At 41.4% G+C, this 24760-nt stretch overlaps 1 protein-coding gene across 5 annotated transcripts in view; it reads right to left on the bottom strand.

Moving 5' to 3' along the window:
* Positions 1–24760, bottom strand: part of UNC13B (unc-13 homolog B) — a 206110-nt gene that overhangs the window by 82072 nt on the left and 99278 nt on the right. For 2 of the 5 annotated variants that reach the window (XM_063180306.1, XM_063180307.1), the window contains exon 11: positions 1826–1872. In XM_063180306.1, coding sequence (XP_063036376.1) covers positions 1826–1872 — 47 coding nt within the window. Of the gene's footprint in view, positions 1–1825; positions 1873–8223; positions 8247–12943; positions 15481–19994; positions 20148–23395; positions 24211–24760 lie in introns of those variants that run through there. The other 3 variants (XM_063180304.1, XM_063180303.1, XM_063180305.1) reach the window with 3 other exon arrangements.

Here is a 24760-nt window from a genome sequence, read left to right as displayed (position 1 = left end):
TATGTAATAGGATAACTCTCCTCTGCAGTGGATGTAATATTTATAGCATTATAGAGAGCTGTACTGAAGAGTGAATAGCATTTCTGTATGAGAAGATAATATGCACTAATAAATAAAAGATACAGATATGAGATACTACACTCAGAGACTGATCCATAATACCAATTGTACATTTTCTTTTGAAGTGATATCTCCAAAGCCAGTGATTACAGACAGGGAGCTCCTGTTGCATTATACTATAAATGAAAATTGCTCGAAGCACGTATTCATCTTTTAAAACATGTTGTATCACACAGAGGTTTCCATTAAATCTTGACAATCTAAGCAAGCTAAGGTGGTTTGCAATAACAGAGGAGGCCTACTTCTTTCAAAGGACACCACAACTGTAATCTTCCCATTGAAAGAACAACTCCAAACATAAATAATTTAATATTCTTTGAGGCTAATAAGCCAAAATGTGGCCAAGGGTTGAATTAAAGGTTTACATCCCACAACCAGCTTCTCTGGGGATTCTCTGGGAATTCCTTGCATGGGATGAATGAGTATGACAAACTTTTGTCAAAACTACATTAGCCAGACTGTTCAGCTGTATCTTGCATAGAAAAGAAAAAAATTACAGACTAGAGCAAACAATGCCTCGAATTGACAACACATGTTTAAATAATTCAGGACTTGTAGGTGTATCTACCTTTCAGGCTAGGAAATAATTTGATGCGCATGAGCCAATAAACTGAGTACACTGTCTCCTTGTTAAAGCAGGAGAAGGTGCTGTTTATAGTTACAATAAATCACTGCCTCCTGCTCCTGCAAATTGCCAATTCTCCAGCAGCCCACTCACTAAGTCCCAGGTTCCTTGGGAAAAGCAGAGGGTTGCTAGGCAGCTCCAGGCATCCGCAGGTGACGATTTGTGGGAATACCAACACCACAGAACAATGACTCCAAAAGGAGAAAGCCATATAATGAAGCCTCCAATTTAACTTTATGTTTTATTAGGGAAGCTTCCTTCAGTAGTATGAGAATTAACTTAAGCAAGCCAACGTCTGGCTGAGATTTCAGGGTGAATCTTGCTGCTGCTGACTGACAGCTCCCAATGGGTGCCCCACCATCAAACCAAATCACCTTGACCATGTACCAGGCACATAACCTGTAAAATGTGTCACTGTCTTTTTCCTGCCAGAGGATCCCAGGGAAGCTACCATGCTGGCACCTATTACCACAGAGTGTCACGCTGCAACTACAAACAGAATTTGTCTGCTTCATTTGCTGCAAGCAGTGTGTTGTGGAGAGGATGCACAACCTAATCACTCCTCATCTGTGCAAAACAGGCATGATGAGCAATGCTTTAAAAATACAGACTGCAATAATTTCTAGAGTTAGTGCAGTTTTACCTACTACAAGGAATTGCTGCAAATAAAGAAGACTCCCCCAAACCTATCATCTTCTTTTAAGAGCAGAAGACATAGCACTCCTTCAGAGCTACTCTTTCCCTTCTGCTGCCACCAATGAATGATCCAGGAGAAAGGATTTCACGGGGACCGCTCTGAGGTGCTCAGCAGCAATTATTTAATACTGCTGCCATAAGCACTTGTCACCAAGACATTATACATTCCAGCTATAGCCTTACTCTTAATCACAGGTCTCTCTGGAAGAGCTGCATATCCCACCTCCACTGCTTTAGAAGAGACTGACATAGAGCAGCAGCTTGGCCCTCAGTGAGGCTTGGCCACTTGATTATTTTATTAAAAACATCATAAATGCTATTTCTACTTAGACTGAACTGCAGACTTCTAAAGTACACTCTGATTATAAATACAGGGATACTTACCCTCCTTTGAGCCACGGTGGTTTTGATGGATCAGCCTCATCTTGGCCCTGAAGTGGGAGAGGGGAAAAAAAATAACATGAAATTAGTTTCCAGAAACACCAGTAAAAGTGTTTGTATTGTATTCTGCAGAAAGGGTAACAGACCACACTGCATGCAGGCAAATGCATACAGAAACTCGTTCAAGCACCTCCAATGACCAAGATGTCAGGATAAGTCCTACAGACACAGACAGAATATGCAATTTCATTGAACAGCCAGGACTAGAATCTGAAGAGCCTGTTCAGTGCAACTCCACATTCAAAAGGCAGTCTTGAAGACAAACGTTTTCTTTTTTTTCCAACTCCAACAAGTTACTGGAGAGCTCCCGTTACTACAGGTCACCACTTAACATAAATGTGGTCACAATGAAGATGTTATAAATTAAAAGCGCTTCTATGACATGCACAAATGACATATTAACATGAACCTCTGTATGAACACTTGTGAGCTTTGCTTGTGCCCAAATGCAAAGACTCTTTAGTCTCCTAAGCAGAGAGGTCCCATTACAGCTTCACTCATTTATTTAAAAGTATTTCACTTCTAACAGACATGAAACAAGGGCCACCACCTGCAGGTCAACTGGAATTCTACAGTGTGATGGAAAACATCACAGACTGCAAATGTGGGGATTCATATTTATGAATTCAAACCAAGTTTTTATGTTCACATTAAGACTACGTTCATAGAGTGTTTCTCTGCAGATCTTGAGTGGACTTAATTAGAAGTGATAAGTATTTGAACACTTGCAATGTACCTGGAAGAAACAACAGGTTCTGGATAAGGGGAAAATAGCTATCCACAACTAGAAACTTCTATGTTTCAGTTCATAGGTCATATGTTCTCCTGCACTCCCTCAAAGATATGCTGCTTTCACAATGGACAAAGCAGGTCATTATGCTAATAGCTAAAACTCCAACCTCAGATAATGACATGTGCCACGAGAAAAAGGAGGCTGCAAATTGCACACAGTGAAAAAGAAAGTATTTCCAGCCATGGAACTCACAACCTGAGAGTCAACAAAGTAAAGGAGCTTGAGTCAAATAAGACCCAACTCTATGCAAGATAAAGGAGCACAGCCCCAGAAGAAAGTTCTTTTTGCTTTTCCTTTTTATTCTAACCTATGCACTGTGTGAGTTGTGCAACCCCACACTGTTCGCAGGTGACAGATAAAGACTCCCAAGAAGAGCTGAAATAACCAAGGAAAGAAGTTCTCTTTGAGGTAACAACTTGAACAGAAACAAATGTCCAAACTTTGTATTTTTGAGTCCTACAAATTAGGGAATCTGCAGATTTAAAGACTACCTATTAGTAATGTTTATTCTTATGTATTTAAACAGATTGAACATTACAATGTTATCCATAATGGAATGCCTGTTTCCCCAAAGCTGCAGAAGCACACCAGGCTCCACCAAGCTTTGCTACCAAAACCCCTCAGCCTGAAGTCTGCATTTTCTCCAGAGGGATACAAACCAACTGCTGGTCAAGAGAGATTTCATGAAGTAAATGCAACCAGATTCTTCTGAGCACACAGGGGAGGACATCTCTACCTTCGCATCTGAACACTTGGAAGAGCTGTGGTTAGAAAGCAACACTAAAATGGACAAAGCTTTCATACTGGACTGAGCTTGACACCAATGCCTCAGCTGTGCTGAATGACAGAGAATGACAAATACAAACGTGGCAACATTGATGGCAGAAGTCACTAATAACAAGGTTTTCAATCATTTTACGTGAGAATGAAAAGTGACTGATATTTCAGACGTTAACAGACCACAAAACGGTGTGTTCGCTGCACACTGGAGACCACAAGAGCATCAAGAATCTGGGAATAAGGGGGAAGGAAAGATAGAGGGAAAGTTGTTACCTAGTTAAGCAATTTCCTACAGGCAACCACAAGTCAACAGAGAACAGCCAGGAATGTGGACATGGGGAAGGCAGAAAGTATGATCAGGAAACAAACCTACATCACGTCCCAGATTTGTGATGTGCAAGTAATACCTGCCAGGAATTCCAGGTTTTTTAAAAAATGAGCAAAAATATAATTTATTTTTACCAAGTCTTTCAGACATGCGAATAAAAGCAAAAGGCAGAGCTTCTCTAGTGTCAAAATTGAAAATCATCTGGGCATAATAGCACAAAACAAAAGAAAGAGCTTTCAGTAAGTGGCAATATTGATGCAGGGCCAAAGCAGGTGATGGCTGTGTGAAAGCAGGAGTTATCACCTGCTGAAAGCAAAGTAAAGAGCTAATTTGTTCCAGGCAGCCTTCTCCCTGAGAAAATGCCAAGAGAACCAGCACCTGACATCCATCAAATGAGGGCTGATGCCTTGAGACTGTAGAAGAGCCAATGCAGTATTTACAGTTAAAGTGTGTATGTGTGGAGGAGGGAAATGTGATCCAGATTAGTGTAGGACCATTAATGGCTTCCAAAGCTTGAAAGGGTTCTGAGCAAACATGAAGGAAGGAATTAAGATGGAGGCTATTGAAAAACAGGTTTTGTTTCACAAAGCAACTATTTTTCTCTAACTATAAAATGAATGATGAACTGAATTTTCATTTCAAGAAATACCCTTTTGATGCAGTGCCATATGACGTTAATAAAGACCGGATAAGCTGAGGAGGAGGAAGGAGCTTTCAGGTGGATAAACAAGTAACTGTAACTGAGCCAGTCATGGACAACGCAATAAGGAAGCTAGTGGGAGTAAGTAGGATCTGCTGATAAAATCTGGAAATGACAAACCCAGGAGAATTATTGACACTGAACTCATAGGTCTGGTAGAAAGAACTGATAGCAGTAAATACTGCAACAATGGAGGATCAAACATGGAAAAAATGGCAAGGTCAAAGCCCCAAAGGCTGCCATGAATTGGACTGATACAAAGTGTTCCTCAGTGGAGAAAAGCAGGAAACAATGGATTTGGGTTCTAGTCATCACACTGACCATAAGCCTCTATGATACAGCCAGGCAGGAACAGAACATAATCCATAGAATAAGTCCAGTGAAATGTCTCCACAGAAGTAAAAGTATAAGTACCTTTGTACTATGTTGGCAAGATTTCTTCAGAAAAGCATATGAAATCTTTTTATTCTGCATCAAAGTAAAAAATAATCACAAAGGAAAATGGCAAAAGCAGCTGGAGTATGTAAACACAATCCTATAAGGAGAAGAACAAAACATCTTGTTTACTCTAGCAAAAAGAACCTTTTCCTGTGCTTGTTCAACAGGCAGGTGAATAGGAGAAGAACTACAGCTAAACAGAGGATGAAAATTCAAAGGTGTGTCACGACGACAGCTCTGTAGAAGCCCTTCAAAAAGAGCAGCAGACACCAAACCATATCAGAGAATGACATTGGGAGGTTTATATTAAAAGGAAATGGCACATAATATCACACAAGGGCAGCCATCACAAGTGCTCTGCAGCCTCTTCTTGCACTGACGAAGTGCAAGAGTACTCAAAGAACCAGAGGCTGTACTAGCTACACATGCTGGCATGTTTAAGACATCTCCATCAATGCCAGCTAAACAAAGTAATCCACAGTGTGCACCCCTCTTGTGGGTAAGAATTCTTCATATATTCCTCCTCATTTAAAGAAAGCACACACTAGTATTGTCCATCCAGATGGATTTGCTGCAGGTGGTGAGTTGCCAACTCTCCAAAGGCAGCACTCACGCCAGGACACAGCAGGGCTCCAGCAGCTGCCCTGGGACTTATCACCAGCCACGGGTCTCCTCAAGTTCAGCCCATGGCAGCAGCCTGAGCTGGTCAGAGCCAGGGCAAGCAGCAGAAACAACAGCCAGGTGAGAAGAGCACTGCAACACCTGTGAGGTTTATTATAACATTGTCTTTCCCAAAGACAAATGGGAAGGCAAATGGAAAGCAGACACATTTAACACCCTGTCATCCATCCACATGCTGCAAGTCACAGAAAGTGTTTTGCTGGCTCATGGCCGTGTCTGCACAGCTCTGTCATTTGATCTTTCCTTGAAAGCAGCCACATCAGACTGAATCTAAAATTTAATATTTTTTGTCCTCCAGTAAGCACATATAAGAGCACTGAAACAACGGAGAAACAAACATGTAAATAAAACAGGCCATCACATCCTTATTTGATTTTTTAAAATTTCTCATGCTGGTGGATGACATTTTTATAGCTACTATCCAAAAATATTTTAAAATGGGGAAGTGCTTGTCTCCCTAGTACTGCAGTATATTCACCCACAGTAAAGCTGTATAGTATACCACAACCACCTGCTGAAAGGTCTTCTCCAAGTAATTAAAGTCTCTGATCAACAAAGAACCAGTAAGAAAAGCTATGTCAGTGACAGAGCAGCATAAATTGAAGGCCCTGGATTAAACAAGGCAACAGATATGTTTACTTAAGGCAAAGTATTCAGTTATAGGGAAGTCAATGTTTGGTGAAGCCTACAAAGGAAACAACAGTTTTGCTTACTAAGGAAAAGCAGCAGCTGGGCTTACAAGTAACTTGAAAAGTTATTTAACAAAGCTGCAATTTTAAAATTTAGCAAATTCTCTCATACACAAGAAGATACTCTAATGGACAAAACAAACAATTATGCATTTCTGTAGAAGCAAAGGTCCATAAAATGGACAGAGGGGCAAAAAAAGGAAATAAAATAAATCACAAAGTCTGGAGCATCACAAAGGAAAGAAAGAACATCCACAGATCTGTTAGCCTTTTATACATATCTAGCTCTCCACATAAAAGGCTTCCTAACAATGTAATTTTCCATCACATCTAAGTACTGTGTCTAGCACATTATCCTCTTAAAATATAAATCAGATGTAAAACATGTAAAGCTGCTTTATGCTGCTTTATTTAAACAGATAAAAAAAATCAATAATGACATCTTATTTGTTTTGAAAATCATCCTAACTTGTTTTCAAATACCATGTTTTATTATTAAACCTCAAAACCCTCAGTTAGATACAGGTTAATCTGAATAAGGCTAAAACAAGGAGCAACTAACTAAATTAAACTTCTGGTCATGCCTAATTAGTGCATTTCTTCAGTGGCATTAACAGAGTCAGACTCAACTAAATCTTCCCAATTAAGGCAGTCTTGTGGTTCAATGTCTTCATTCACTCAAGCATACTGCATTTTACATGGAATCCAAAGCTTCAACAAGCCAAGGGATTATTTTAAATCCGTTCTGTATTCTGCAATAGGATCCATTTATTAAGGGCTGAAGAGCCCCAAAGGAAGCTCCTTCCAACTGATGTATCATCCAGTACCACCTTTCTAGCTGCCAGATGAGCAGTTTAAGGGAGGTTTACAGTGGTTTTGCCCTGAAGTCAAAAGGGGACTGTATTTAACACCAATATTTGACACCAGGTATCTCTGCATTCCTGAAAAAGCATTAATTGACAGATATTTACCAGTAAGAAGGAAACAAAACTGCTGATATATGAGCCAATAAAGCTTAGAAATGCAAATTCATTGGACTCAAGGGATGACATCTGCATGGAGGCCCAAAAATCCATGCAAGGTTCAGCTTCTCCTGGAAGCCAGTTTTGCCTTATTTATACACCCACAGGAGAGGGGGAAGCACAGCAGGCACTGAATACACACAGCACAGAGTCATGAAAATAAAAGAGCTGAGATTCCAAAGCCAGTAATTTCTCTATGTGAGATACAGTTGCTAACACAATTGTTGACAAAGCACACAGCAGTCAACAAAATAATTATGCAGACCCTCCTAGGAGGAAAGAGTTACCTGTTGCTCACAGGATAATGGGCAGAGGTAACCAGTTCATGACTAGAAAGACAACAACTGCATGTATTAAGGAGAAGGTCCTGTCTTTCCCATCGGGCACAGGGCTCTGGCTCAAAGCAAAGCGACTACCTAAGAAGACACAGAACTTGCAGCAGACATCTTTCAGCATCCAAGTTTGATTAATCTCACTACTACGGTCCAGATGTATTTTTGACTTTAATTGATGAAAGTGGATAAGCCAGACAGAGATGAAATGAAATAATATAACTGAAGAAAAATGAGGAAATACTTCGTTTAAACAAGATCCATGCAGAGGAAGACTGGAAAAGACAAGATGAACAACTTGTCCTCTACTAATGCGGTGCCTGTGCACATCACACACACCCCATGGAGCACCAAAGGGAGGAGATCACTCCAAGCATTCCTGTTTTCCTCTTTGTACAAGGTCATAGGCACTGAACAGACTCTTTACTCATACACAGTGTTAACAATGCCTCAGACAATCACGACATGCTAAACGGAATCTCAGCGCCTCAGCAGGACCAATTGGCTACAGAAGATGAGACACGCACACACAGGGGTTTCAGAAAGAGATGCTGGTTACAAGGGACAACATGTACAACCTGGAGCTCTCCTCTACCTCCTTCTGCAAAGAAAGAAAAAAAAAAAAGACAAGAAGGAGAGGAACAAAAGTTAGTAGACCAGATTTCTGCCATGAGTTCTGTATAGTGATTTTTATAGAAACAGGGGTAAAGGTTTGCCTCAAGTTGCTAACACGTTCGTGCAGCAGTTTTCCCATGTGCTTCCTGGGACATGCACCAGACAATTAATCTCTAACAGACAACCTCAAGTTAAACTCATCCAATTTTATCCATAACTGCACGTGCATTAAAATACATGCTTTTGAGAGCTCTTTTTAGAGTTACTGTTCCTGTTTTCTTAACTGAAAAATTTTAAGTAATCTTAACACAGAATTGGAGGTGCCATTTATCATACAGGAAAAAAACCCTGGATTTATTATAAGGAGGAACAAATTTGTTCCCCTCTCCCCCAGACTGCATCCACTGCCTGCATCCCTGCATCTGAAACATCCCCCCTGCTCCCTTCCTCACTGCCTGTATATTTTGCCCAGTACGAGGAAACTGGCAGCTCCCACGGAACACATTTTGCTTTTGCAAATATCATAATGCAGAGAGATATTTTCTGAGTTTATACATCTAGGCAATTTTCCTCTGATCAAAAAAAAAAAAAAAAAAAAAAAAAATCCTGAAGCCTCCTACACGAAATCTCATGTTTATGGATAGGCAATTTCAAGGCTAGTAAAGTTACATGAGAGTCATACTCAAAACTTCCGGTACAGACATGATATTTTTTAAGTCTTCCAATCAGATAATTCTCTATCTGCACAGAAGAATCCTATTACTCATTTGTGTATGAAAGATGGAGGGGAAGGAATATCTTCATGGCAACAGGAGACACTCAAATTGGTTTAAAAGCAAAAATAGTTTTTGAAGTTACTGTCTATATGGGTGTAATTACAGACATGCAATCACTAAGACAGGAAAATAGAGAAGCTATTTTAACTCAATTGCTAAGGAGAAGTCAAATTACTTTAGAAAACAAAGTGCTGGATTGTAGCTAAAATAAAAAATCCTGTTCCCCACCTTAAGACATACTTGCATGGATGCTCACTAGGACAGAAAGTCTCTGGGCCACCCTGCAGGCTTCACCTTTGGAGCTAACAGAGGCGAAATCGCAAGCAGCAGGATGCTGCAACCACCCGTGTGGCACAAGGGCTCTGTTTTGGCAATCTGCTCTGCACAGACCAGCTGACCTGGAGAAACTGAGGAAACCTGCAGTCCTTTCCGGACTCAGATGGGAATGTGTTTTGTTTGGCATGGACCTTTCTGACTGTTCTCTGAAGTAACCCTGCCTGTCCTGTTTAATTAAGCAAAACCTTCTCACCTAGACAGACACAATTCCACATTAAGTCATCTGGTTTTGTCCTTCTTTTTACACAGTCACCCCAAGCCCTTCCAACCCATGCCAAATCTCTCCTGACTTGGTCCCTGGGGTGGTTTCAGTGTGTCTCAGGAAGATCCAGGCATCCCTCATTCCTGGGTTTTTAATTCCTTTGCATTTGAACTCTACTCCTTCCTGGCCTCTCCTGTGGAGTCTCGAAGCGCAGAAGATGCGGGAGACCCGGGCCCGTGTCCCCTCTCAGGTCTGCTGTGGCTCTCAGTCACGTCGAGCAGGGAAACCCTGCTTTTAGCCCCCGGCTGGAAAACACTGAGGACAGATGGAGTCTCTGGCAAAGCAACAGCTCAACAGTAGCAAGCTACCAGTGAGCATATGCAAACTACATATTTTTCAAAAGCGTATTCACTCCGCTCATTTGGGGTTGATTTTCCACAGAAAATTCCTTGACACAGGCTAGCACTGCCAAATTTTAAGACCTCAGGGCACTGGAGCTTTTCAAATGTAGGTCAAATTTATTTTTATACAAATACAAAGCAATGAATCTTGCATTAGACTAATTTTTGGGTAATTAAAAACAAAAAAAAAAACCAAAAACCCATTTTGGCCTAAAACCCATATTCATCTTTGATTTCTGAGGCCCATCAGTTTAAGGCAGTTAGGGACAGTTTCAGGCCAAATGTAAAATTTGGCAAAGCTCTGAGCAACTGCAGACAGATTTAAAATCTTGTGTCTCACTTCAGCACGTGCACTCACAGCTTCATCAATGGTGACTAACTTGGCTAAACCCTGATCACAGAATTCTTTCACAATTTCACTTTTGAGCAGTTACCTTAAATATCATAAAATCTCTAGCATTGCAGGGCTTTATTTTAAACAAATTCAAACTATCATCATCTTCACTTACACTTTTTTTTCTTTATTTTCAAATTCAAACTTTAAAAGCTTCCTCAGATTTTCAGGGGATATTTTTTTTTTCTTTTGACTTCCAATTAAACACAACAATTATTTATATGCATCTGCCAAGTTCCAAGTTCTTTCAGTAATTTGCATCTGTGTTCAACTATAAATAATTTAAACCTTTATGCCAGTGCATCATCTCTGATTCACCAAAACATGCATATTTACCAACACCTTCAAACTTATCTTCCATTCCTTTGCTGGAGGCTGCTGCCAACCACATTTAAGAAAATACATTGAACTGAACTATTGAGCAAATGTGAGGTTTAGGTTCAGAACTGGGTTTTCAGTGGATCTTATCTGGGAACTAAAAAGGCTATTAACAACAAATGACATTTTTAAAGTAAGACACAAACACTCATCTACAGCCAGGGAAAAAAGCAAATCAACATAATTTCATTGCATTCCAGGTATGATGCTTTTTCGAAAGGAAGAAAATAAAAGCTTGGCTCAAACTTGAGTACATAGAAATAGGACACAGAACTGCAGTTTCTCTTTCTTGAAAAATGCATGCCAAAACAACACTGTTTCAGGGAGTCACAGAATCATAGAATGTTTTGTGTTGGAAGAGACCTTAAAGATCATTAAAGCTGCTCTGCTTCCTGGCATCTCCAGGGTTTTCTCCCCAAGGTCCTTCCTTTCTTATCCTTCATACACTTTTTTCCACTATCTTTGACTCCTTCTGTCTCTCAGAGTACATTTCCTACATTGTGACTTCATCACACACTTATTTTTATAGTTTCAACTGCCAAATCTACTATAGATCTTTCCTTATGGGAGTGGCACACAAGTACCACCAATTTTTTGTCACATCAATGGATGATGTTCAAGAGAATTGAACTGGGGAGGACAAGGAATCCCAATTCATCCTGGAGCCAGATCTGAGGTACAAAGCGCAGCTCTGTTCCTCCTTCTCAATTGTTTTGGCTACTTCTTGCCTTGTGAACATGCCTGCGCTGCTCAAACTCTGCTGAGATGAGCAGCCTCCTCTCACATTCAGAAACAGGCTATTTCAGTACTTCTGCTGTACTGTGGCACATGCTAATCCAAACCACTGCCTGTTCTCTCAGGTTCTAAAATTAGGACATATGTCCAGGACTTGAGCACCACACAAACACTACCCAAGAAAAAAATGCATCTGTGCCAAGCCCACTAACAAATCCCATCGCTTCCCTCATTAAAAACTTACTGTTTGAGCCAACTCTATACTAAAGACCTTGCATAAAATAATAAAGCAGAGAGCTGATTACCAGCTTTATGATCTGCATAACTGAGAGGATGACTGGTACAGAAATCAAGTATGGGTTGACAGATTGTTTCTTCACAGTGAAAGCAGCGTAACTGGAAAAGCACTTGGCATTAGATGACTCCTTCAGCAGGGAGAGGAGCCCCCCGATCATTCTGACCAGCTTCCATGACTACAAGAAGAGTGAACTCAGTATTTGCTACAAGGAAGTTCACAACAAGATTTCATGTTGACATGAAGATTTCAAGATGTAGTTAAAATAACTTCCACTCTTGAAACAAAGCCTCTTTCCTTAACTGTGTAGTGACTCATAGGGATGACACTGAGAAAGCCTTCTCACTGCCTGGAGAGGAAGGGGGAAGATGGACCTACACTTCAACTTTAGGTTCTGTTTTACCAAATCAAGGCTGTCAAAACATGTCCCATCAAAAGATGCCAGTCAGCTCTATCTCCCACAGACTCAGGAAATGAGTTTAGCAACACTGCTCCACCACTGTATCAGCTCACATCTGCTTTGGTCACACATTTCAAAATCTGTACTGGAAATAAGAAATGTAGTTCCCCAGAAACAAAATTTTTCCATTTCATAGACAAGTTATGGAAACAATACCAAAATAAAAGTTTAAGCGTTCCAGTTTTTTAACTTTTATTAGTAGTAGTATTTATTATTTTAAAGGTCTCTACTAGGATAATATCTAGAAGTGATTAAACACTGAGAACTCCCACTTTGTGACAGAGTCACTTGAAGTCTAGATCCACTCAACTCTCAAAACTGCAAATCTGGCTACTTATAGCTCAAATGCACACTTTGTTATCACATGTCTTAGCTATTATATTTAACAAGAAACCAAGTCACGAATTATGACGAAAAACCTCAACACCTGCTATTTGGAAGAAGCAGTGCAAATCTTCCTCTCTCAAAGAAAAAAAAAAAAAGTTGAAGCTTGCTAACTGGCATTTCAGCATGTTACACAGTAAATTTTAGGGGGTTTTGTCAGTACTGTTGTACAGCACTGTTGTACTTGTCTTTGTAACTATGTGCTCATAACTTTTAATAAACTCACAAAATGTTTACAGTTCACCCACAGAATGAAGTGTTGGCCACTGGCTGCACAAATACCAGATTTTGACATCTCCTTAAAAACATTTTTTCGTTTTACCTGAATTTGTCTCCTCAGCAGAAATCCAGTTTCCCTCCTGTGCTAATTCTTTTAACAGTCTCCTACGCATTTGTCTCTTTTCCCTCAGCACATTTTTGAAATTGTTGATGCATTTGTTCAGGTAGATGGTCTCTGCGCACACCTTGTCAAGGCTCATGGGCCTGCCCTCCTTTCCTGGCTCAGGTAGACAGTTCCCATCTTCTCCAAGCTCCTCAGGAGGTAACTGCTGCCTAGCAGGGATTTCACAGACAGATGATGGCAGCACACTGGAAACGGGAGGCTCTTGCGAAACAGAGGAAAGACTGGAAGGAGCAAATTGCATCTGAGCAGATGCTTCACTGTTGGCATTTGCATTTGCCTGGCTCTCAGAGGACTGACTAGGAGGGGTTTCTGCAAAGTAGTCAGAGCTGCCGCCCATACCTGAACTGGTCAGCATAAGCGTGTTGTCATCATCCATCTGTAAGCCACTATCATTTTCCAAAAGGATTTCAGAATCACTTGTCTCCAGTTTATGGAACACCACTTGCAGAGCAGACCTGAAGTGGTGAATAGCTTTCCCAAGCTTATTAGTGTAAAACTTCATGTCTACAAGATCAATGTTGTCCCGGGAGTGGTCAAGGAAATACTGGGAATTTTCCAGGACATCCCTAAAGACCTGATCAGTTGGATCTTGATCATTCAGGTCCATTTGGATCATATCTTTCAAGCTGTCACTACTGTCAGCCATTTCATCTGTTGTATGATCATAACTAATGGTTGTCACCCCACTGGATACATCTTCTCTTTGAACATCACCTTTCTCTGCACTGGTAAATTTGCAAGAGTTATCATAGTCTGTTTCAATTTCTTCTGTGGTTATCCCCTCATCTTTTTCTAGAAGAGAAGAAGAATTCTCAGTGATGCTTTTAGTGTCAAGCCTCTGCTCACTACCATTACTTGAAGCACACATCTGGCTTGCATGGCCCGAAGAGTCAGATGAGCAGCAGTGATTCCCATCACCTGATTTAGGTGAAATGGTCACCTGTGGAGGTTCAGCAAGGTCCCTGTCATCTGAAGGCTGCTCACTGCAGCTTACTGTTTGTGCTTCCTCTCCAGCTTCAAGTATCAAGGTGTCTTTCTTGGTCAAGGCTGACTTCTGCTCAGAATCAAGTCTGTCCCCTGCACACTCTGCTGTCCTACTTGTGCTTTTATACTTAACCTGGCATGAGTCAGTCTGGAGGTGCCCAACTGCATCAGTTCTCTGAGCTCCATCAGGATTCACAGAATTATGATTGTTTTTCTTCAAGCCAGACTGCGAAGAGACTGAATCTGTTTTCTGGCCCCTTTGGCCATTCTGCCTCTTTTGCTCCTCACTAGTAGCAACCCGGACCCCTGAGCTCTGCAGAAGGATAGACTTCTGTAAAATAAAGTCTCTCTGTTCACAACTCACAAGTTTCACAACTGCTGGTCTTGGCGTTAATGGCTTGCCTGTACCAATATCTGACCTATAAGCATCTTTTATATACTTACTGCACTGAATACCATTGAAACAGTGATATTCAGACAAAAGACTGCAGATAAGATCTACTGTGTTTTCATCATCTTTCTCTGGGATGCCATAAAAATATAACACTGGTTCTTCCTTTTGTACATCCCCTCTTGGCTCTCGAGCATGTGTAGCCTGGGCTTTTCCACTGGAACCACCTTGCAGGCCTTCTATCTCACTCAAGACAGTGTCCACACAGCTGGAGACTTCATCCACAGAGCCCTTTATCAAGGTGAGGTGCTGACGGAGCTCTGCAATCTCTGTCTGGATTCGACTTATTCCCTGTAGCTCTTTAACTATGTAATCAACCACATCAGCTGAGCGGTCTCTTGACTGCCTTCTTCGACTCTTGTATGCAATGGTCTTTTCCTTGGGAAAGCACACTTGCCTTTCAGCTGCATCCCTCCAGCTCATGGTAATGCTCAGGGAAGAAAGGTCCTGCCCCTCAGACACTCTGCCCTTTATTTCAGAAGAGGTCTGCGTGATACCACCAGAACTTCCCTGCAAGTCCTTCTTGTTCTGCTGAACTGAACATGGTATTTTTACGTAGCCACCCCAGTTCAGTTCCACCTCACCAACACACACTTCACTCACTCCCTTGGAATCATGTTCTCCATCCTGATGGAAGTCCCCTCCAGCCATGGAAAACTCAGTACTTGGAGAGCTCCTGTTCATTCCACAAACAAACATGTCTGACTCAATCTCCACTGGGGAGAGCTGGCAGCGATGTGCATGGTTTGAATTATCATCTACCTGGCCTTGGAGAAGCCTCTTCATTTTGTCCCGCAGTAACAAATGGAGTTTTTGCTTCCGGAATTGCTTCCTGCCCTGCAGTTTTATAACAGGTTTTCTGTGCAGAAGTGAAAATTCATTTTCTTGCTTTTTCAATCTACTTCTAGCAAACATCATCAGCTGCACCTGTGTTTCTCATAGTGCTACAAGCTGCACAAGCACACATCAATCACTTCTCAATGCACAACTTGCATCCAGTTTTTATTCTGTCATGAGGCAGCTACCAAAAGAGGGGAAAAAAACATTACAGTTTGGTTCAGATAGAAATATCCGAGGTAACTTAAGCAGAAGAATTAAAAAAACCCCAAAACCTATAACCAGCATACACATAAAATCAGACAGAAAGAGGATGTGCTATTTAAAGTGTACAGACATTATCATGGTTTTGGCCACCTCCCCAGATCAGGTTCTTGTTGGAATAAGTGTTCCTCACTCCCTCTTCTATTCAAGAGAGTGGAAAAAAAAAAAAGGTCAAATTCAAAAAGCAATTCTGTAGTCGTTTTTCTACCAGGTTTGCAAATTAATCTCAGGCTTGAGCTCCTGGCAATTGCGCACTGTGTGATTTAATTACCCCCCAAATGCGGAGTTCTGACATTATAAATTCTATCCTTGCACATTTCCTCTCCTTTCAAGTTCACAATCTTCATCCTTTCTTCAAACCAAAGCAGAAATCAAATTTAACTTGGCACAGTACCAGCTAGCCCACAGGAATTGCACCAAGTGATGTAAAGTGGCAAGAAGACTGGATGACAGATTTTAGGAGTAAAACCTTTCTGCTATTTTAGTATTTTCATCTTAATATTTTGCTACAAAGCAGTAAAAAAAAAAAAATCCAGAAAATGAACCAAACAAAAAAAACCTCAAAGCTTGCAAGCTCCCGAACTAACCTGCAGTTAAATATGCTGCACTCAGCATATGCACAAACAGGCTGAGCTGACAGCATGAAGCTTCTGCATGTCACCTCTACTCCAGCTCTGGAGATTTTGCAGTTTATTATTTTCCCCAGTTTAAATACCCTCTGTAATGAGCAAAATAAAAACAGAAAACCCTACAATGTTAAATACTTTAAACTTCCATGTGCTTTTACTGCCTTACTTACTAAGCAACATACAACCAGTTTTTCCTCCAAAGAGTAGGGCACACAAGAGACCCACACAGGATCCTCCCAGAAGCAAGGTGACTGAAGAACACAACTGTATTTGATGATTCAGTTTGGACTTGCTGCCTGAAGCACATATTCTTTCTCATATTCTTGTTTTATTTAAGACTTACTGTAACTTTCTTTCATTTTTATTGTTTCACTTTGTGGGCAGGAAGGGAGAGAGTGTTTTTTGATCTGGAGGAAGCAGCATTGCAAATACCAATCTCTATAATTAGAACTAAATTAATATGCTATAAAAGAAGTTGCATCTGTGCTTCAGGTTTAAGTTTCCTCATCAAGCATCTCAGCTGAACTTCCACACCAAAGGCAATACCTGCCCTTTTGCAGGCTAAACAAATTCTCTGTGAGATTGATTATCAGCTTCTTTAAAGAAAGTTAGTTTTAATTTTCTAGAATTTTCAGGCCATTGTTTCAGAAAAATTAGTTGGGATTTTTTGGTGGGGTTTTTCTTAGTTTTGTTTTTTTGGTTTTTTGGTTTTTTTGGTTTTTTTGGTTTTTTTTTTTTTGTAATCTAACTATTTCCTCATAAAACAGGGCTAACATAAGAAATATTTTCTCAGACTCTCTTCTTCCACCACTTACACAGTTTAGCCACTTTGACTTGAGTGGGTAACTGATATTTTAACATAAAAAAATCACTTCTGTGCTAGTTGCAAGAAGTGAAGAGAGAAGAATTGCTTGGAGAATCTCCAAGAATTGCTTGGAAAGCAAGCAATCAGATTCAATGGCAGCCAAGAAAAAGAGCTCCACAGTTGTGGCTCCCTACACATGTTGCTTGAGGGTAGCACACAGAAATGCTAATTTCAAATATTATCCAGCATATTGAACTCCAAGTGCTAGGAGAAAAGCCTACATATGCTTGTGCAAGGTTTCCCTCTGAAAGCTCAGTCTTCATCATGTTTCCTTCTGCATGCAGCTTTCAAGGCACCAGAGCGGCATAATAATAACTTTAGTTTTAAAAAAAATCAATTCAAGACAGAGCTCGCTCTCCCTTTCTTTGTCTGCTACAACACCCAAGAGCAACAGCTTTTTACAGAAATCACCTTTTCCTGCTGAACACTTACTTGCAAAATTGCAGCCATTCCAAAGCTGGCAGCTCAGAGCAAACAGTACAATGCTGTCATTTTTATTTATATACAGTATTTGTGGCATATGTATAGGTGTGTATATATACATGTGTGTATATGTGTGTGTGTGTCTGTGTGTGTACACAGAGGAGTATCTACGTTGTTGGAGATTTTCAAAAGCACATCTTTGATTTAATCAAATACCAGCAGTACCTTTCCATCTTTCCCCAAGAAGGACAGAAACTGCTTCCTCCAAAGCCGGGAACAAGGCCAGAGCAGAACACGTGGACAGCAGCTCTGGCTCAGAGGGAAGCCTTTCCACCTCTCTCTACAGTGGGTGGAAATGAACGGAAATCACTGTTTACCACCGAAGATCAAATCATTGCCCACTGAGTGGAAAGCCAAGAATCAAGTAATAGAATCACCCTCTTTTTCCTCTCCTGCAGGCTTCCTCTCTCCATTCCCCACCCCAAGCCCACACTCAGACCTGAAGCTCAGAGCATTCACTCATTCTGTGGGCTGGTCCCAAAGTGTCTCTGCACCTCCTGCCACATCCTCTCCTCCTCCTCTCCAGCCAGGGCTGTGTGCATGCTCCTGTCCCCTGCCACGCTCCAGACTAGGTGCTCTGCAACTTGTCTCATATAAAGATCCCTTATTTCTCTCGTGTTGTCTTGTGTGTTAGAGCCATGCTTTTTTGTAGCACAGACAAGTGAAGCGACAACAAAAGTTAATGCAGGTTCACCCAGGGAAAAAACCCAAAACCTAATCTAGATGCAAATCCCTGCTGAAGTCTTTTTCTCTTCCAGAATCACTCCAGGAGTCACATTAACACACAACAAGAAATCAAGTCTTTTAGAAAATAATATTTGGATCCTGGTGTTCTGCCAGATGCTGCAAGCCTTCACGGACTACACATGGTTTGTTCTGACTGCCTTGTTAGCAGGCATTTCCTTCCAGGAGAATTCCATGCTCAGTTCAGTACAGCTGTCTCTGGATGTGCTAGAGAGCAGTAGGCACAGGCACCACCACTTCTATGTTCCTCAACTTCCCAAAACATGGGAAAACAAAGCCAATTTCCCAAAACAAAATAAAGCCTCAAGCTCAACATGAGGAATACACTGCTGCTTTACTTGGGGATGTTTGGGTTATTTTGTTATTCCCATGAAGACAAAGCTGACATATTAGGATTTTAGAGAGGGGACACAGGTAAGCTACCACAAAAACTTCACATCTCATTACCTTGTCACTGGACACACTTCTGAAATAGCCTTGTAACACATAAACAACAGATACTTTTCCTCCTGACGTACAGATTTGCCATGACAACAGGAGTAAAAGCATGTCATGCCAGCATCCACAAATAAGAAAAAAGAACACAAGAAATCCCATGAAGGAATAAAATCCAATTATGTTATCTCTACTGATCAGCTGGGGATCAGCTATGTTTTATGCTTACAGCATAAAACAGAGAGTGAGGCTCTCACCAGGGAGAAGGGAGGTGACGGCAACCCCCTCTGAGCAGCATGTTCAGTTCTGTGAGACACTGGACCAGCACGGTTCAGAACAAAGGCCGCATTGTGTGCCCTCAGCACCGGCCCACACTGCAGCGGGCTGGCTGCAGTCTGGTGGAAGAAAAGGGGGTGAGAGCACAAAAACTCTGCAAAAGTGAGGTATGCTTATCTTACAGAATCACAGATTTGTTTAGGTTGGAAAAGATCTTTAAGGTCATAAAATCCAACAATTTACTCAGCATTGCCAGGGCCACCACTAAACCATGTACCTGAGTGCACATCTACACGTCTTTGAAATATGTCCAGGGATAGTGACTACACCACTCCGATGGGCAGCTCAACCCAATGTCTGATACCCCTTGTTAATGGCTATCTGGCTTTCATCACACTAAGGTTAATACTGAGATACCTTTAGCCCACAGTGTCATGTTAGAAGGTGCTGGTACCTCAGGGTACATGAACCCAGCAAAGAGATATAAAAACAATTAACGATGATCAGAAAAACATTTCACAGCAGCCTTTCTGCCTATTGACTCGTGCTACTGAGTGAAATCTTTTTGATAGATTATATTTGCAGTATCATCCACACAAAGTGGTATTGCATCACCTGTACTAGCAATTACACTTGGAATAGCAACAATAAATAAAATGGCTGATAAACGGTTTTGCTACTTTAAAAAGTGCCATTTCAACATGAAGAAAACCAATAACTAAAATGCAGGACGTTGTGGGGAAAAAGATTTTGGCATTTAAAAGAGAAAGAAATCATGGCTAAGGCTGCCATAGCAACATCGCCCCAGCACTCAGCATGCTGAAACATTGACTCTTCCTGAGAATATTACAGCATTTTAAAACACAATAATTGCTGAAAGAATCCTAACAAGGCTTGACAGAGATATGAAGAGTTATCATCAGTTTTGCTGTTTGACGTCTGGAGATGAGCCTGCAATTTTCTAATTAGTATCATTAGATTTAATTTTGGGTTGGATCATACCTGAACATGGCATTATTGCTTTGCTGCTGAGAATGTGTCTTTCTTCAAACCTTCTTTTGGTAATTAACAAAAATTCTAACTTTTGAGTCCGAGCATGGATGATCAGATCAACAAGGTACTGAGCTGAGCAATCCTGGGCAAAATGCAGCAGAGCTGGAGAACAAAGCACACTTGCTGAGAAATACCTTCACCTCAGGACATTTAGGCTGAAAGTAATGTGCAGAAGAGACACATGGAACTCCACAGTGGATTGAAGAGAGAATACATTCATGCCATTGAAAAGACAGCAGTTACAAAAGGACGACAATTTTACACAAAACAATGTGAGGAGAAGAACTATTACCCACCTACTAGGGTAACCTACTTGATAACCCTTTCACAGTCCCTCTGCTGCCAAGCCTCAACGCTTCCTGTTAAGGAATTACTGCTCTAGCAGCAAAACCACATCCCAGACATATCTGTAGAACTTTCTTAAGTTTTTAAACACTTCCAAATATATTTTATAGGTTGTATTGGTACCTACAACATTTATTTCAGTACGGCTAAGCAAAAACTATGACAAATTTAACCCACAAATTTTAATGCAATGACAGCCAGCCTTCACATCTGACACGTTTCAGAAAAAAAACCACTTAAAACCCTTCTGGAGCAGTTTGATAGAAATGACAAAAGGTCAGGTGAGGTCAATCAGTCATCCTCAGGGTGGAAAACTGATCCAGGGAACACTGCATACAACACAGTTCTGCATCTCCCACAGCACAGTTATTTCTCACCTTTTACACAAGGCCTGCTGACTAAGGGGAAAAAAACCACATCTGAATAATACTCTGCCACACCAGCAAGTTATCAAGGTAGCTACTAAGTAAAGGAACAGTAAAAAGCCACAAACTATGAGGGTAAAACACCCACAGAAGTGTTTTGGGTTCGTGGCATTCACCAATACAAAAAGTTCTGTTGCAAAACAGCATAAAATTAAACCAATGTAATAGAAGAGTATTGCTGTGTAGTAGATCGAAGAGACATCACTTTCTGCCTTAACTCCTTAATACCCTCTTACAAATTTAGGGGATACCCCAGAAGTCAAGTGTGTCTCAGCTTTCGGGGGACTAATGTCTGTCATCCAGACAGCATCCCTTCTGTGAGCACAGATGGAGTGGGAGTGAGACACCCACACTTTAAGTCCAGCTGCCTTGGGAACCCCTGGGGGGCACCTCAGCACCAGGCAGCCCTTCCATTCCTCGTATGTGCTCATTCCCTCTGCATCCTTCTATCCCAGTTCTTCCTGCAGGCTGGAGGCAGCAGTGCCTGGCACAGGATGCATTGCCTGCAGTAACAAATGAGGTCTGTCACCACCTGGCAGCCAGGAAAAGGCAGCATCCGGAGACAGAAATAGGGGCTGTCCCCAAGCACAGAGGGAGGCACAGGCTGCAAGCTGCCGACCATGGCAGTGCAAAGGCTCATGCCTGGTGAGCAGAAAGCTAACTCTGAGGCACCCACCAAGCTCTGAGACAAGCCTGTGCTGAGGAAAAGGCAAAAGGGATAACTGACTACTGAAAACAGACATCACAGCTGCTTCTGTCTACCTTATGTAAAAGGTACTTCACTTCTTTCCAGCAAATATGAAACCTGAGCAGCAGCTATCAGCAGTTTAAGAGCAAACGGGGAAATAGTTAAGTTCAGCAGTACCCTGAACTGAGTAGTTCCAGAGCATGGAGGTTTTGTACACAGCTGAATCAATCAGTAGATGGCTCGTCCTTAACAACCTAAAGCATTAATTGTTCCTTAAAACAGATTTATCCCAAATCAGGATCCTAAGAACAAAGCATTATATTGAACATACGGAGCAGGATCAAGGAGCAACTTCTTGTTTAAAGGAAAAAGCCCCAAGAACTGAAACAAAATTATCAGGGCATGCTGACAAGTTGACTGGCCATGGGATGAAAACTCTAGAAATGTCTTCCAGACTTTGGGGAAAGGTCTCTGATTATTCAGCTACCTCTAATCAGAAAGAAAACAGACAACACTGACAGTACAAACAGAGTACCTCTGCCTTAAATGAGGTTTGCATGCACTGTTATGAAAATGCTGAATGATGCTAAAAGCTCTGCCTAGACTAACAGAAACAAAATGTTCTGTGCCTCTCCTCTGCTTGCAATCCAACTTACAGCCCAATGCTGAACTGCTGCTGGACCAACAGTGTGAATTCTCCAAGTCCTGCATTCCTGACAAGAGCCACCATGAACCACTCATCAGTGAGGATTTTCTCAGAACTCTGATGACTCACTGATGATGTCTGGAGCTGGTTTTTCAGGCGGCAGTGCCTCAGCTTACAGGGACATTCAGGCAGGGAAGGGACAGGCAGCACTCACCAGTACAGGGTGATGAATAAGGATACCCTACTTCTGTTGTCAGGGCAGAGAAAGCACAGCCCTGGTACAGACTAGTTCTACACAATCTTACTCACTGATTCTGACCTGTTCTGCACTCCCTTAGGACAGACACTTGGCAGTGTTCAGCCAGGCTGGATGAAGGTACCATATGCAGCAAATGGAATAATTAGGGTTTTACAGCTCATGATATTAAAACGTAGCACGTGGCAACTAAAATCCTCCTGGACTAAAACTGCAGCTTTACTTCTATAAGCTCTCTTCTTTTCATCTCAGGGACTGAAGACCTTAGCATTCTGTATTAAGTCTTTAGGTTTATCCCCGAAAGGCTTGCTCCATTAGCAAAAGAAACCTGCCCATATAAATGGAAAGAAAACTGAAAAGATATCTGAAAACAGTCACACCATCTGCTCTGATTCACGAGCTTGTACAGCATCCTCATTGCTCCTGCATGCCAGTCATTCCATCTCATCAACTCACAAGCTTCTCAGCACAAGAAATCAGGCCAATGACAAATACTCTGTGTTTAAAAAAATCCCGTTCTTAAGTGACATTTAAGTAAGAATCAAACCAGTAATTTATTACTTCAAGTTATTTGCTTCTCAAATGATCAAATTTAAATTATCCCCAAGCTCCTTTCTCTTTTACTCTTCTTCCCATAGTGATTTCGATGTCAAATTCCAGCTGAGATACAAACCCTCCTTACAGAGAAGTATGAGAAGTAAACAGACACAACCTCAATTCTACCAGTCATAAGAAATCTACAATTAGTGTCTAATGGGTGAAAACAAAAACTAAGAAACAGAGCATACAAATGAACAAACTAAGTGTAAATTGTTTTACAAAGCACATTTTTAAATTCAGTCAGCTTCCAATGGAGCTATTGTATTGCTAAAGTAAACACACACACATGCACACAGAGAGCTCACTCTAAAAATAAAGAGCAATTCTCCTTGGTTGCTGCCTACTTGCAGTTTATACCCAGCACTTCATTTGTTCCAATCTCTCACTTACCTTGCTGCTTCAAAATAAAAGATTAAAATGTAAAGGTAATATATAGAATTAATAGAAAACTACAGAATACAACAGCTTGCTCTGATAGAAAATACAAGTCCTGAAGGATTCCTATTGTTGTTAAAGGTTCACCGGATAATGAACTTTTACTATGGAGATTATCAACATATTGTTGGTGTCCCATCTGAGGTATCAGGGAAAGCAATGTTAAAGGCACCGAGAGTTTCCCGTTCCACAGCAGCACTAGGATGAGAAATCACATAAAGTTGAAGGCATGTTGAAGGGAATAAAAAATGCAAACAGCTACTAAAAAATCCAGAAAGCAAAAACCAGCAGAAGCTAATGATTGCAAAAGCTAAAAATGCAGAAATCCTTTTGGTTTCCAGGAGCATCCCTCAACAGAAATTCTTTAGTTCCCCACCACAGTGCATCTTTTCCCTTTCTCAGGCTGTACCAAGTACAGTTAAAACTTCATCCTTCTCTTCAGATGTGACTCAACAGAAAATATTGTACTTCAGAGGCAGAGAGAAAGCTGTGCAGCTACTTTACTCCTCCTCGTCAGCTGCCTACTGCCTAGCTCCTCACACACGCAGCCTCCCCGCTTCACTCCTCGCCTCAAAATGATTCTCCACTTTATTATCCATTCAGAAGGAAATACGAACTGATGGAGCCAATCTGACTAAAGACAAAACGCACTCCTTTGGCATTGCGAGAGCAGGCAGCGCAGCGCAGCGAGCGGATCTCTGCTGGAAAAGCGCTCTGGCATCCAGCGGGACTGTGGAGAAGGGGGGCTGGGGGAAAAAGCCCAGGACTCAACATAATTAACCAGCTCCAAGAAGATTTTTTTGCCCAGCTCTGAGATGGAGGTTTATTTTTATCTCTCCTGTTCACCCCCTGACTAACCCACAAGATTCAGCTATGCCCTTGCTGAAATGAATCCAGTTTCCAAGGAAGACTAGTACCAGCTCTGCTACAAGTGTGGGGGATTGAACACCCGTTGATCTCTCATTTCCCAAAAATAAAAGTCACATTGTTACATAAAAGAATGACTGCAGAAGTGTTGTGCACAGAATCGGATCCACTCACGTTGTACTGACACTTCTCTCCTGGGAGTGAGCAGCAGCAGGCACTCATCCTGCAAGAAGTGCCTGAATTAAAGGCACCATTTATCTGCCCCACAACCTGCTCCAGAGGCATCCAACAAACTGCCACTGAGAAAACCTCGCTGGCCAGTTGATCCAAGTTCACATCCCCCTTTCCATAAATGCTCCCTTTATGCTCTCCCCCCTCTTCGTGCACCCAACACAAACACCCACCTCCTTCCCAAATACTGTTTCTCTGCCTCTAGCATCAAAGGCACTGTGT

This window comes from Melospiza melodia, chromosome Z, assembly GCF_035770615.1.
Source record: "Melospiza melodia melodia isolate bMelMel2 chromosome Z, bMelMel2.pri, whole genome shotgun sequence".
NCBI classification, from domain to species: domain Eukaryota; kingdom Metazoa; phylum Chordata; class Aves; order Passeriformes; family Passerellidae; genus Melospiza; species Melospiza melodia.
Note: the sequence above shows the minus strand (reverse complement) of the source record. Positions and strands in the feature narration are given on the sequence as shown.